At 45.0% G+C, this 14,888-nt stretch overlaps 4 protein-coding genes across 4 annotated transcripts; 1 reads left to right on the top strand and 3 right to left on the bottom strand.

Moving 5' to 3' along the window:
- Window positions 1-1,489: 1,489 nt before the first annotated feature.
- Window positions 1,490-3,109, bottom strand: BKA67DRAFT_534765 (uncharacterized protein; the record flags this gene model as incomplete). Its single annotated transcript, XM_046099914.1, has 1 exon — window positions 1,490-3,109. The coding sequence occupies one exon, from the start codon at window positions 3,107-3,109 to the stop codon at window positions 1,490-1,492; it is 1,620 nt and encodes a 539-aa protein (XP_045960125.1).
- A 4,076-nt stretch (window positions 3,110-7,185) lies between these two features.
- BKA67DRAFT_562029 (Alpha/Beta hydrolase protein) lies at window positions 7,186-8,524 on the bottom strand. The gene has a single exon (XM_046102568.1). The coding sequence runs from the start codon at window positions 8,121-8,123 to the stop codon at window positions 7,293-7,295; it is 831 nt and encodes a 276-aa protein (XP_045960124.1). The 5' UTR covers window positions 8,124-8,524; the 3' UTR covers window positions 7,186-7,292.
- Window positions 8,525-8,767: 243 nt separating this feature from the next.
- On the top strand, window positions 8,768-9,021 carry BKA67DRAFT_562028 (uncharacterized protein; the record flags this gene model as incomplete). The annotated part of the gene is made up of 1 exon (XM_046102567.1): window positions 8,768-9,021. A coding segment is annotated over exon 1 (197 nt), but the record flags the coding sequence as incomplete, so codon positions are not given.
- Window positions 9,022-10,659: 1,638 nt separating this feature from the next.
- BKA67DRAFT_636244 (putative MFS transporter) lies at window positions 10,660-13,248 on the bottom strand. Its single transcript, XM_046105673.1, has 6 exons — window positions 12,874-13,248; window positions 12,602-12,797; window positions 12,260-12,479; window positions 11,824-12,177; window positions 11,613-11,728; window positions 10,660-11,527 (listed from the first exon to the last, which is right to left on the bottom strand). The coding sequence occupies exons 1-6, from the start codon at window positions 13,111-13,113 to the stop codon at window positions 10,962-10,964; spliced, it is 1,692 nt and encodes a 563-aa protein (XP_045960122.1). The 5' UTR covers window positions 13,114-13,248; the 3' UTR covers window positions 10,660-10,961.
- Window positions 13,249-14,888: the final 1,640 nt, after the last annotated feature.

The following is a 14,888-nucleotide window of genomic DNA, read 5'->3' as shown; positions in this document are numbered from 1 at the left end:
CAATCTGGATACGCCTGCTAGCAATTATACACGTTTCAATTGCAACTATAGAATCCACCCGCGCAGGGGGCCATCCACACACGGCGTTAATTCTGATTTTAGCACATTGCATTTCCAAAATCACAAAAATACCTTGATACTTAATCTGCGAAAGACAGGAAGATGCTTGAGAGCCTGGTCGTTTCGTAACGCTGCTGGAGGCAAGGTGCAAGAGCGGAGCGATCGTTTGCCATGGGCCGTTACTTTGATGCGCAATGCGGATTCGGTTACTTCGCACTTTCCTCACGACAGTCATGACATTACGACTAAAAATTCTTTCATGAGTACATACTACATACCCGCATTTGGTGGTTTCAGTTCGAGGCGAGAAGATACCAATGGGCCTGAGCGCCAGAAACATGTATTGAATTTGTGTCAGCAAAGGGGGTCTTGGAAGGGGATTTGGGGATTTGGGGGCCATGTATAGTCTGATATACTAACATGGCTCTTGTAACCATGAAATGTTATTTTTATAACCTATTGCCGCTGTGCTTGAAAATTGTGCCGTTTTGCCGCCTTATCATATACGCGTATGCTTCGTTGATTATATTGTCGACGAGAAATTATCCCTATCAAGTGATGCAAATTTAAATATTTTAAATAAAGCATGAGCGGAAAGAGACCGACCGCTGTACAGAGATTGAGGACGGTGAGCTTCGACTGAGGTTCATTGCAAACATCGAGGTCGCCAAGAAATAAGAGAGAAATTCCACCCACGTGCTAGTGATCTCGGACACAACAAGACGATGACAACTGGGATGATGTTATTGGACTTGCGCAAGAAAGTCTCAAGCTGCTGCCTCTATAACAGACCCGAAAAACTCTTTCAAGTGCTTAAGCCTGAATACTGTGGTCGTCATGATGAGCCGCTCTAGCGATTGACAAGACGACCAACGTCAGATTCACGTGTTGCCTTTGCAGGTTTAGCAGTTGCATTCTAAGTGATGTTTTTCAACTATTTCCCTCTCTCTTTGCGGCTTCAGACTCGTTAAGCAGCTCTTAAGGCGAAACACCTATGCTTTTCCATTTCTGGGATCATTTATACCATGTAGCCAGGATCATTCAGAAGCAAAACAAGATCTCCTGAGTGGAATCAATTCATATTTGAATTTACAGTTTCCTTGCTCTAGCTCTCCGGTATTATCTGAAATATATCTCTGTATTAATACCAATATGAAATAATATCGATATTTGATAGGTAAGGGCATGTCACCCATCCTTTACATTTCAAATTCTTTTCTTCCTTAACTCATGCCGGCGTTTCCTATTTCTCGTCCCACTGTCTTTTTCTAGCAAGGTTGATATCAAATACAAGGACTCATTCGATACTGAAAAGAAGCATGGTTCTTTTCAAGAATGATGAGAGACCTAATGTCAGTCAATAACAGTAAAATAGTATTGCACTGATATATGTAACATTTGAGAAGCGTCTCGTGAGAATGATATTTTCTTAATAAGCAGAATACCTCCAGTAATTGCGGTAGTCACAGTTGATGAACGTCGACGAGGGAGGGTTGAAAGCGCTATTAGATAGCAGCTTGCACAGTATTGCTATCTGCTTAAGCAAACCCTCATTTGTACCTCTACCCGTGCATAACTCGGGGGCCGAGTCAATGACAAGGGCTGTCGAACCATTCATAACTTCAACAGCTTTGCGTAATTCTAGGTTCAATTCCATGTGCCCGTCCAAGCACCTGAAGAAGTTACGACAGGCAATTCCAGGCACTTTGCTAACATCTGCACCATGGTAAACCAGTCGCAATACTGCACAGAACTGTCTGACGTTTCCAACTCTCCCCGGCAACCATTCCAAGGACATCAAAGCCCAATCCAGAGCCGTAATACCATTTAGGCCGTTGTAACGAATATCTCTCTTGTTGAGGTCCTGATGAGCCTCTGGTGTGTGTTCCATCCAGAAATCGATAATAATCAAGTTCGAGACTCGCAAGGCCAATTTCCATTGCGCAAAAGTAGGGGTACAGCCATTCATTAACAAGTAAGAACAGGTGTGACCCCCTAAAGAACCCTCAATTGCGCTGTCAAGTAACGAAGACTTGAGCACCTCGGGATTGGCGACTCGTGGTAGAGCTTCCGGATAAAGCGCCTTGGTGAACTCAAGACACCAGTCGGATGCTGCCGCACGCTTCAAAGCCACTTGTAAGTCACCAACATCTAGACCTCCATGGTCGAGCTGGTATCTCGCTATGGCAATTGCATTAGAGGGACAGGAGGTCCTGATGGATGTAAATGCTTCGGCGATAGGACCAAACACCACTGTAACTAGAGGTCTCATACCATCAAAACGAGCACCAGCAGCCACCAGTACTTCAATGACCTGGTAAGCTGTACCTCGTCTATCTAGTCTTTCACATCCCGGGAGAGCATCCAACAATCTTTGTGCCTTACCAGTCTGGTCTATCTTGTCATTGGATAGTAGTAAAGACAGCAATCGGGGCATCCCATTCTTGGCTGCCTCTCTGAGAAAATATGGATGTAACCAAAATCCGCCGTCGATTTGGGCTAGATACAACGCGACTTCCTCTTTCTTGCCGAATCTGATAGCATTAAACAACGCATCTTGTAATGGGTGACTTTTCCAGCCGTCTTCATCGGTCAACATAGGGTAGTTCCATAATTGCAATTTCGCAAGAAAAGAATCAAAGTAAAGGTCCCTAGGCCGTAAGGCTGGAAGTTCAGCAAATTGCTGAACGACTGACAGTCTGCCATCAATGGCTGCACAATCTATTGGACCAATCATCTTTGGTCCAAATTTGCCCCAAAACGCTTCAGGGAAGTTGGATGCATACACGTTGATGCCAGTATTCACTAGATCCAGGTCCTCGCAGTAGATAGCCACGCGCAAAAGGAGCGTTATGATGGTCGCCTCCTCGCCTTGGCCTTCTATATGCCGTTTGTAGATGACTATGTCCCCTTTGAATAATTGTACACCGTAGAACTTGCGCCGAAATCCTTTACAGAGACTCGCAAAGTTGATCAAATCCAAGGGAGTGCTAAGCTTTTCCTGAATAGAGCAAAGAATTTCATTGGGAAACATAGTTATTAGAGCCATTTTGAAGTGAGGAACAAGCGGTAAGATTTACTTATTATTTCGCAGTTTCGTCGATCTGTTTTACTTCGTAAGCAGAATAAACCTGCAAGAGCTTAAGTAAAAAAGTTTTGTGATATATTTATGTGCATATGAACCACAGAGATCGAGTTTTTTACCTCGTGCAAAGCTTCATTTAAGACTTATTTATAATTCTTCATTTAAATATTTCTTTTCCATATATCATTATTATTTTACTTAAGTCAAGAAGTAATGTTCTAAACATAGGCTCTTATATATTATTAACATCGTATTCTCTTTTAATTTATAACGCTTTGTTTAGATTTAACAAATGCCATCTTTATTCATTATTTTGCGATTGCACGGCTTATATACCACACCACTCAAACTCTTACCTTGAAGAGATTTACTTTCACTCAAATTAACTAGGGCCTAGATTATTCTTGCAAATGTACATCTTACTCGAAGCTTTTCACAAAAGGCCCTCCTAACATGATGAAAACAAAGCTCCCTATTGAAACACTTCTTCCGATCTAAGTCTTTGCAACAAAACCAGTAGACTTGGTCAACCTAGCATTAACTTATATTTCTCTCCATAAGTCATTGCACAACGCCACTGTATTTAATAATGATAACAGATTTCGCAAACGCAGATAGCAACGGGAAATTGACAATTTCCAATGTGGAATTTGTTTTATTTGGCGTGGATGCATCCAAAGGGAAGTTCAAGCACGCTCTTTGCGGCGATTGGGGTTTGCCTGAACACATTCCGCTTCGTTGGGCAGCTTTTCAGACCTGCTCTAACGTTTTGAGAGTGGTTTTAGATTCTGATGTATTTTGTGTTCCTTGTTCCTTTCGAGGAATACGTCAAGGCTGGCCACAATGCAAGTAGCTATGTAAAGAATGACGATATAGACATGGTACTATCTACTCGATTATTCCACTCACTTAATTCAGCGTTCGAAGGTAATATTGAGATCTTCAAGCCTATTGCGTCGCGGAACAATGAGACCTGAGTCGATTGTAGGCTATTAGGTTACATAGGAGACTATGTCAAACCTACTATGCTGCGTTTATTACAACTTAATCCCGATGTCAGTGATCCAGTTAATACTTGACATCGTCACTGAATCTACGTTGTTGATAAGACTAACGCAGCCGCGGAGCTAATTGGCATATTCAGCACAACAGGTGCGCCACTTTCAATATCCGTCCAAGGGGCTTATTGTTCCAAGGCTTCATTCAAGATAACAATCTTTCTGGGTCTGCCAAACACTGCCATAGCCGAACTGAAGTATTAGCTAGATCGAGATATAATTGGATTCCATGAGATTTAGCTGGTTATAACAATGGCCACGATTAGCAGTAAATTGCTCGACATTACTATCCTTTATAGCCGAATGTGCGAGAATATTGCCAGAAACGACGACTGAAAAGTCATGGCAGCCTCTTCGTCGATAACTAGTTCTTATTGACGCGGAAAGTACTTTAACATGATTTAATTAGCTCTTAAAAGAGGCAAAAAAGTTATAAACGACAACTTTTAAACTGGTCACACACTTATACAAGAAGATTTCGAGATCACTATGGTACAACACTATTTAAGGTTTCACTGATTTAGTGGTAGATAGATGTCGATTGCCACAAGAATATTAAAGCGTAGGTGTATACAATCTAAGCAATAAAGTTGACGTCTTTGCAATAGGCTCGCTTTAACAGTAGTTGCCAAGTCGAATACTTCTTTCGCACATTTCGGGATACTTACAATTTGTTTACCACGGTGCAGTCATCAGATCTAAAGCGCTGGTGCTGTGTTCTTATAACATTAACTCAATATCGTAGAAGAGAAGACAAAGCAATGCTGGGCAGCATAATTAATTACAATCATTAGCGCTAACAAACTTGCTCACAAAGCTCGATGACGATTGTTAAATGCGTGTATGTAGGCATCCGAGTTGTCCGTGCCGATTTCCAGAGTGGACTCCAGCACGGCATAAGCTGCTGGCTAACCTTAGTTCGCTTTAGTCTAACTTGAGTCTAGTCTAGGTTAGTCTAGAATATTATAGAGATAACATTATCGGTTCGCAGTTAAGCGTGCAGTGCAGCCGGCTTGTATGAGTAGATGATAGTTGTGATAGCTAAAATGTTTCAGAGTGGCCGCAAATATATCGCAGACTTGTCCTGCAAGTATTAAAATGATTTGAGACGTTGCGATGCCTCTACAGGACCATAGAGACAAGGTCGTGACTCTGAAACGTTGCAGCTTATACAGCCGCCTATCTACAAGCATTACGGCAACCGCTGTCATTAATCTAATGAACACAGTGTATAAGCTCATCGCACCTAAAGCTTCTATCAGCTGGATGGGCGTTGGGATGGTCGTTTGTTGTGCGCTACTATCGTCTAGGCCTCTATTATGGTGATATTTCTTTTTTGATGATCCTGGCCGCAGAGGTATTTGCGAAAAGAAAAATAACAATATAAGGACTGAGAGCGCCAGAGCTGTGCTCTTCCATGTTTCCCGACAGTTTCGACGACACCCGTGAACGATTTGATACAAAAGGACTTAACTACCAACGGAGTATTTTCCTACCCAAACTGCATCCAGACAGAGAAAGTGCTTTAGTAAACAGACCGTAGCCATTGAAATTCTTGAGGTGAGAGTCTCATTCTAGGCAATTATTATTAGCTCTAATATGAAAGTCCTCGGCTTAAAACTTGCAATTCTGCAACTTGTCTTGGAGTTCCATCAGTAACGTTCGAAGGAATCGGTATATGAGCTCGAATGGTTGCAATACCATTGAGCATTGTAACAATGGTTGCATGCTGGCATGAAAATAAGAAGATATTTTTATTAGTCTAACTTACATCGTTTCGAGATGTTTAATATGGCAGATCGCATTTCATGGGCCATAGTTGTACACAACGTGAAAGTGAAGTGTAGTCTAATTGTCGGAATCATTAAAATTCTCAGTTACCGCGAAGCCGCGATCTCTTCACAGCGCGCGTCCATCAAGCTAAGAGCCCGGGCCTTGTCAATTGGATGTGATGCGACGACGTCACAATAGACTTAAATTAAATCAGTGATCAATCAATGCTGTCACCCAAACTTCCGCACTCGTCAACCTAGGCGTCGTCACCACGCTCTGCCGTAAAATGAACACGGACCTATGTAGATGCCACTTATCCGTTGTCCGCGCTACTATGCCGGAAACGCGGCTAATACCAGCATCTTCAGTGCCCGGTCACGGCACATAAACCCGAAGAGTGGGTCGAATTCAGTGGAACTTATTGCAATGGTCAAGTCATGCTGTGCTTTGGCCAGCAACTACTCTTAGTTGCAGTGCCTGATAACTTGTATAGTTGCTAGCACATAAAAGTGTTAATGTCAAAGTCTTGGCGTAGCTCATATCACTTTCCGAGAAATTCTGTACAAGAGAAGTTCACGACAAACAGGTTTCACTGTTTGAGCTGCTACATATATGACTATAGCTACCTTCAAGTGCCGACCTCAATGTTAATGCCAGTCAATCACCTTCATATCTTCAGAGGACATTGTTTCAATTCGATACTTTAATCACAATTCCATAATCTAGCAAGCTCATACCCGCGATTCAGATTCTGCACTGCGCAAGAATACCTACGGTGTAATAATACCCAAAATACACCAGCCAATCAGACCTTCCCTGATAACTTTCCAACATGGTAAGTCTTGAGAATATATACCTCTGTATTTTAACTAACCGATCAAGTATATGCCAGTGACAACTAGGGCAATTGCGAATGCAGCTGTGCTCATGCCACGGTATCACCGCGGTAGAAGATTAGTTGGAGGAGCAATTGCTGGAATTGTCATCGGATGTGTCGCTTTCTTCGCCATCTGTTTCTTCGTATGCTGTCTATGCTGCCGTCGCCGCAAGAAGAGGAACAACCCTTCGACCGTCTAGAGGCCCTATTGTGGGAGGAAGTTGATACTCCCTTTCGGTCACGGTAGGGGGGGTACCATGATATAGACAGTACGGGAATGGTTGAAGAGCTTAGCGTACTGTTATTATTCGGGCCCGGAGAGATTGATGGGATGCCTTTAATATCATTTATTACATATGAACTTTTAGAGACTTGCGTATCCTTCCTGGTGCACACCATAATTCGACATGTTGCAAACTAAGTGTATAATAAAAGTTGGTTACAAAGATTTGAATTCCCGAGGTAATTGTTCCTCGCGGACCCAAGCATTTATACCACTCGCAAAGAGAGCTGGAAGTTGGATATTCCACCAATGCACTGCCTCTTTCACTTCCACTGCCATATTGGTGATACCCTTCTTCTTCCCCCCATTACGGAGCATGAGGCCCATCTTCTTGACAGCGGCAACTTGATCCATTTTCGAGCCAGCCACAGCACATGTCCTGACGCCGGAATCGGCTACACGCTCGACGGTGTCCCAACCAAACTGGTTAGTAATCGCGTGAAATACCTCTAGACACAGAATTTTGCACTTATTTTCTTCCAACTTTGCCCTGAGAGCGGGGCTAATCATCAAGCCTTGCGCTCTCTCCGCCCATCTGTCCAGGCCTGGTACAGCGCTCTGCAAGCGGCCGACCCACCATACGAGATTCGGTCGCTCTCCGAACCATCTGTATAAGCCCTGCCAGGGCACGGCGCCTGTAACAAAGCAGCTGAGTACGACTTCCGGATGCCGGGCTGTAAGATCCAGCGCCACGAAACCGCCGAGCGACAGGCCAACAATGTGCGCTTTGCCGTCTTGCGCATGTTTCGCGATAGTGTCAACAACCGCGTCGGCGGCAGCTGGGAGAGAGAACGGCGCCAAGTGACGCGATCCAGAATGATGCGGGAGGTCGACCAAAATCAGGTGGTAGGATGCGAGAGACACATCGTTGGCCACCAAATCCCACTCGAGACCACACGAGCCACCGCCATGCAAAAACAGGATCGTGTCCGTGCCTAAGCTATTTCTTTCTTCAAAATGCAATTCCTGACCATTGTAGGAAGTCATGCTCAAGTCCTTGGTGAGACAATCGAGAAGTCACGGCCTGCCAGAGGCTGGCAACGGATTAAGCTGCTGAAATGGATGCTGCTGCCTAAGAAGGATCAACTTTTAGGCTAGCCTAGCGCACTTGGGCGGTGTCAGTGTTATGTCCAAGTAGTCAACTACAGTTATTTGCTCCATAGGATGGCGTCTTGATTGAGGAAGGGACGCGGGATACACATTCGGCTATATTCTGGGCAATCATTTGCTGGGTTATCTCGATTGGTGATGAATATTCGTCGGTAAAGGTGCATACAAAACAACAATTTGAAATGCCAAGGCTCAAGATAAAATCGGGGCACTGAGAATGAGGTAATTATGTACGGAGCCCCAACTAGTCAAGGTTAATAATTACCTACACAACATTTCGTTTGTCTTTGGAGCTTTTAACCAGCTCAGGGAGCTTGCTTAAACTAGTGACTGCTACTGTTACCGTAGTGAGGTTTCAGCAGATTTGGCGCTGAAATGCCTAAAAGATGCTTTGTCTAACCGTCAGCTAAATTAAGACTAGTGTGGGTTACCTAGAAGTGCCCACCCCCCTGAAGTGCCCACCCCTGAACTCCTCCATCGGATATCCGTAATTTCAATCACTGTTTCATTCCTTAACCATAACAACCTCTATTAACGTGATATTCACCATGGATGTCAATCGAGAACAGCGTATTAGCGCTGTAAAAGCAGAATTCCAATCGACTAAGAATCGATCGAGCTCTTCACGTAACTGGGCGGTAAGTCGCCGAACGTTGAATCGAAGGATAGCAGGTATCCCAGATCGGGTAACTTCCCACCAAAAACAGCAGCGGCTTTCCCCTTTACAAGAGAAGTACGTTTCTGAATAGGTTATTGAAGAAGACCATGCTAGGCGATCTCCCAGTAGGTTGGAGCTACGATCTTTCGCCGAATGCCTCCTCCGTGAAGGCGGTGACTTCGATCCGGTTGGTAAACACTGGCCGACCGCGTTTTTAAAGCGGAATCTATCAGTTAAGATGAAGATGGGTAGTGGGTTAGAAGCAGCTCGATCGAAGGCTTGTATACTAAAAGCTCTACGCAAATTCCACGAACGTATAGTGTTTCTTTGCAACTAATATAACGTCAACCCGGTCGATATCACGAACGTCGACGAACATGGCTTACAAGATGGTGATAGCGTTGCCAAACAACATAAGAAAGTAGTTGGCGATGCTCTAACGAATAAGACCGACGTTTAATACAGCTTATCGACCACGTGGGTAACGATTATCGAAGCCTGTGTAGCCTCCGGTATTAGGTTACCCCCGTTGGTGATATATACCGGGGCAAACGTGAACGTATAGAACTTCCTTGAAGGCGAGATACCTCCTTATGCCTACGGAAGCTCTGTCAGTGGTTAGAGTAACTCTGAATTGTTCATTCGATGGGTGAAGGAGTGTTATCTACTAGCTACACGTCTACGATTACTATTAACCCATCGAATATTAGTCATGGATGGACATACTACTCACTTAACAGTGGCTACGTTATTTATCTTGAAACAACACAACGTCTACGTTGTTCTAATACCACCTCATTCATTACACGTTGCTTAGCCTGAAGATCGTAGCATCTTTGGGCCGTTGAAGACCTATTATAGGGAGTTGACCAAGGAGTGGGCGTCGTACGATACTAGCGCTCCCCGTCAGAAGCAGCGCTTCTTGAAAGCATACTATGAAGCAGCTAAAAAGGCCTTCTCATCGAAGAACATCCACGCGGGGTTTATGACAACTAGTATTTGCCCACTCAACCTAAGCAAATTGATCGATTCCTTCCGGGTTAAGCACCCACGTAGGTCACCTCCTTTGGCAATAGCTATACTTAAGATAGCTTTAGAAGGCAGCGATGAAGAGCATATTTGGATGACTCCTTAAAGTGGCCAAGATCTACAAAAGGTATCTCATCGATTAGAAGAGGCCGCCGGTGGTTTTGTAAGAAGTATGAGGTCAATCTGTAATAAGGCTGGGAAACGAATAGACCAGCTAGTTATCGAGAACACCGTGATGGCTTTAAAAATCAAAAAGCTCGAAGAAGAAGTACATAGCCTTACTCCCTAACCACGGAAGAAGGTTAAGCTAAACGGGAATAATATTAATGAGGATCTAAATACAATAATTAGTCACCGTGATCGCGTTTTGGCGCAATTACCCTTAAATAAGTTGAGGCGGCAAGAGCGCCTAGCTATAGGTATTCAAGATGACCTTACACAAGCTGAAACCGTACTTGGAGAGATAAGGGAGCTCTCTGACTATGAAAATAACTAGATTTTCTATGTAGTTGTGGTTGTATTTCTAATTGAATTGATACTGTGTTTCTCATCAGGGTGGGCACTTCAGGGGGGTGGGCACTTCTAGGTAACCCACACTAATAGCGGACAGCGAGCAGCAAGTCTAGTCACATAATTTCAACCCGCTGGAGACTTGTTTGTAGTGACTGCCATACTAATACAAATATAAAAGATCGGTTCTTTTGTTGATCGGTGAGTTTATATTACGTTCTTAAACAGCAACCTGGCAGTGGCGCGGCGTTGGACGCGGGAGAAAACAAAACTATAAAGAAAGTGGACAAAAAAAGAGATAATAACAGCTCGATTTACTGTTGAAAGAATAAATAGCGCCCCCAATTAAATTGGTCAATTAACTGACAACGTCAGGACTATGATTGCACAACTGCTTTATTTATGCGCCTCTTATATAGATCGAGGCCAGCCCACCCTTTCATTAAAGCCGTAATGAGGACTCTACTCCAAACAGTAAGAGTCAAAGTGGGTATTCACCTACGCCAATGTTAGTCCGCCTAGGCATCCCAGCCTTTGGGGGGAGTTTTGGGAAGCTTGACGTAATCCCCGAGTAAGGGCAAGAAAACGGCGACGGCGGCACCGGCAATGCTCATGATCCACGCATCATGAAGGCCAGCCATGTAAGCCCTCAACACACCGAGAAGGTCCTCACCCGAGAAGATGTTCTGCAGGTCATACGCACCAACGCTCAGGACGTCCGTTGTAGTCACACCAGGGGCGAGCTCCGGGAGGCTGCGGATGAGACCATTATTTAAGATGGCCTGGGCGATACCGATACCGAAGGTGCCGCCGATAAACTGGAAGAACAAGACATCTGACATAGCCATACTATTGTCTTCCTTGGGGGTGATGGCATTGGCGATAATGACAGGAGGTTGCATGGAGAGACCCGTTCCAAGACCTGCAACGATCTGAAATCCGATCCACTGAGCATTGGTCGAATATACGTCTAACATGTAGATCAGGCCAGCACCGATGGCGGCGAGGGAGGCGCCAAACATCAGCCACGGTTGATACCAACCGGCCAGGACAATACCCGGAGCGGATACCAAACTGAACAGGGCTAGCAAGGGGGATGAGCGTTAGCAGTTCATCTCCTCCACGCACATTCGGTCATGTCATGTGGGGTGGGGAAAATATCAACTTACTCATGGGAAGAATAGTTGGGAGCAAACGGATGCCGCTTTCCAGCGGAGAAACTCCATTGACAGCCTGGAAGTAGATTGGGAGATTATATGCAAGGGGAAAGAAGGAGAAGTTGATCCTGGATTGTCCGTGGTCAGTCAGAGTAGAAACAGGAGGGGATAAATATAGAAATGAATAAGAGCAAGCTGCTCTTTGTCTATGGGCAACACGTACATGGAAACAAAGATGGCGCACGCCGCAATAGTTCTCCGTTTCATAAGGCGGCCGACAAGCAGTGCTCGGTCACCCTGGTACCACTCGAGGATGATGAACAGGATAGTTAGGACCCCGAAGGCTGCGAGCAGGCCGATGACGGTGCCTGAGTTCCACGGCCTAGTAGCACCGCCATACTCCAGCGCGAGGATGAAGTAAGTCAGCGCAGCGAGAACGAGCGCCACACCCGGTAAGTCCAGCGTGTGAATAAATTCCCTCCATCCAATAGGTACAATCTTATGGTGGGCCGGAGGCTTGTAGAAGAACAAGAGGAAGAGAATAGATGGGGCGCCGACAATGAGGTTAATGTAGAAGCTTAATGTGCGTCAAACGTTAGCGTATAGAAAGACATACAGAGTTTTCATCTTTCCCCTTTGCAATGAAACCCATCACTTACCACCATCGCCATGACAGCCGATCCGTAAAGACACCACCAAGAAGCGGTCCGACAATGCTGGCAACACTGAAAATACCGCTAAGGAGGCCAAGCAGGGCGGGGACTAGCTGCTGCACGACGGAAACTGAGACGATGAGGTAGACCCCGCTAGTCATACCGGCTCCTCCGAATCCCTGAATCGCACGGCCCACAATCAGCGTCGTGCTATTCTGGGAGACGCCTAAGTAAGGCAAGTATTAATAGTAATTCAATAGGTTAACATAGACTTTCCACCTTTTTAAGCTTATTTCTTTGCGGTTCAGCCTCCGAGAATCAGCAATAACCGCCTTCTATCTTACTTACCACATATCAAGCTCCCCAGCTCGAAGACGAGGACGGCAGACAAGAAAACCCTCTTGATGTTCGCGTGCTTGAAAGCCTTGCCCCATAGCGCAACGAAAGCGGCAAGCGTAAGCAGGAAGCCCGAGCCGTACCAGCCCACCTGGTCCAGACTGTGAAAATCGGCCGTGATCTTGGGGATGGCAGTTGCGATGATACTCTGGACGCGGGGGACGTGCCGTCAGTAGCGGTTCTTCACTTGATCATATCCTGAGATGCTCGTAAGATGTTTTTACCATGTCCAGTGCAACTAGGAACTGGCACAGGAGGAGCGATGTCATGAGCACAATGAGCTTCAACCCCGTCGCGTAGTCGGCTTCCGATTCCTTGTGTTCATGGGCATTCAAGATGCCCTCCTCCCCTTTTTCGCTGTCGACAAGTATTGTGCGTGACGGCGCTGTTGCTGCGTCTTGGCTGGTCTTTTGAAAGGCCGTTGGCTCGGTCGATGGCGTTGGCTCTGCTGCCATAGTGGCCATTACAAGATCAAATTGCGTTGGCTAAAATGCTTCTTTTTATTTAAGCTGGTTGCCGAAAGCAGTGCGGCATATGAAAACTAGAGAATGAGGAGACAAGAGATTACATTGTGACATAATATCAATTTTCGAACATGGCAAGCTTCAATTACTCGAAGGTTTTTTAATATAGTTGATTTCGCAACACGGACGGTTTATTCCCCCGAGGTTGGATTAACGCACGGGGCCATCGGCGATATTGATATGATATGATATGATCTTCATGTTCTGATGTAGTATGTAGACCCCCAGATGCTTATACTGTACAAACCCCGCATGGATTCACGACGTCTGGAAGTATTCATCATGGAAAGGAAAACAGAATACATTGGTGTCATGGGTCGATTGTGGTACCGAACCCCGAGAGGATCCATGGCATGATCATGGTACCGAGTACCGATATAAGGAATGGCGCCATCAGTGTCACAGAATGCAATTGTATTTGGAATTTACCGGCTTTCAAATCCTTTAACAAATAACATTCATTTTTTTCATTCCTAACTTTGTTCTTTTACCTTCAGGTCCCAATTCTTATGTACTATGTCAAGCCCCTTGCCTGTATTGCATTTACCCCACACAGACTCGAAACTTATTCCACGGCGTTAGGTACCTTTGGAAGTATTAATAATGGATGGGATGTATAACGACTCTGTTAAAGTCGCCCTTGTTATTTTATTATCTAGCTGCAACCCGTGTAAAATTTCGTAATATATTTTTTTGTTGGAATATGGTTATCCGCGGTCTCGCACGACCATATAGTCTAGCTAGTTACCGGCGTACTGACGGCAAGCCACTACAGCCACACCGTGGCTGTCGGCAGCTTGCAGCCGTATAGGCCAAACCCCTATCTGTAGATCGCGTACGATGGGAATAATCCCTTCTTCCTTTCGTACGATAGCGCTGAATAGATCTATTTGTCGCCCAAACTGTACGGAAAGAAATGAATGGAGAAGCCATTCCACATTTTAAATATTTTGCGCACGCAAGGCAATATCGCTACACTCTGTCGGGCTACTGAGTGTAAAAGTATAAATCCTATTAAATTCGCATGCACATGCTTAACCCTCTGAATGGCGCTCCTTGTATCATTGCTATATCCTAGAGCACATATTCTTTCAAGATGAAAAGCAACCCGACTCCGATAACGTTCAGATGCATCCATTGTCTCACATAGGTCATCGCTCTATTTGAGGCGACCAGGCACGCCTACACCGTGGCAGACTGCTCCATAGACAAATCATCAGATCGTAAATTGTCCTTGCGCACCGATTGTTAGTCTATCACACGCCTGCTTCATCGGACCTGCGACTAGGCGTTGATCATGGCGGTCATGATAATTATCGTAGAATCAACCTTGGCTGAAAGGATATCAGCGCCGCTTCTTCGAGTTTCTCCGTCAATGATTATCCATCGAATTCGCGACGATAAACCAAGGCGGTCATGACGTAACATCTACAAAGATGGTTCATATGATCGGATGGGCCATCGTGGAAGTCGTTCAGTGAACAGCTATATATGTTGTTTCAGACAAAACCTTTGATACGACAGTTGGCCTAAGGATAACCTCCTTTATTACTAAATTCAGAGGAACGGGTTACCCGAAATTCTATGGAAAGTCCCGCATTCTCTCTCCATTCTTGCGAAGCTCAAAATCGGATCTGTTCCGCTTTCTAAGCTGAGTCTACTTTGCTTGTAGCGGGTGCATTTATGTCATCCTAACGAATCTAGGAAAGGAAAAG

The sequence above is a fragment of the Truncatella angustata genome, assembly GCF_020726525.1.
Source record: "Truncatella angustata strain MPI-SDFR-AT-0073 chromosome Unknown BKA67scaffold_3, whole genome shotgun sequence".
In the NCBI taxonomy this organism is placed as follows: domain Eukaryota; kingdom Fungi; phylum Ascomycota; class Sordariomycetes; order Amphisphaeriales; family Sporocadaceae; genus Truncatella; species Truncatella angustata.
This window is presented reverse-complemented; position numbering and strand designations above follow the sequence as displayed.

What these genes read in the sequence shown, in the direction of transcription:
- BKA67DRAFT_562029 (XM_046102568.1), bottom strand. Translation starts at nt 8,123, where the DNA reads ATGACTTCCTACAATGGTCAGGAATTGCATTTTGAAGAAAGAAATAGC.
- BKA67DRAFT_636244 (XM_046105673.1), bottom strand. Translation starts at nt 13,113, where the DNA reads ATGGCCACTATGGCAGCAGAGCCAACGCCATCGACCGAGCCAACGGCC. An exon ending in GCTGGGGAGCTTGATATGTG is followed by an intron (nt 12,480 to 12,601) that starts GTAAGTAAGATA and finishes TGCCTTACTTAG; the next exon opens with GCGTCTCCCAGAATAGCACG. An exon ending in CGGCTGTCATGGCGATGGTG is followed by an intron (nt 12,178 to 12,259) that starts GTAAGTGATGGG and finishes ACGCACATTAAG; the next exon opens with CTTCTACATTAACCTCATTG.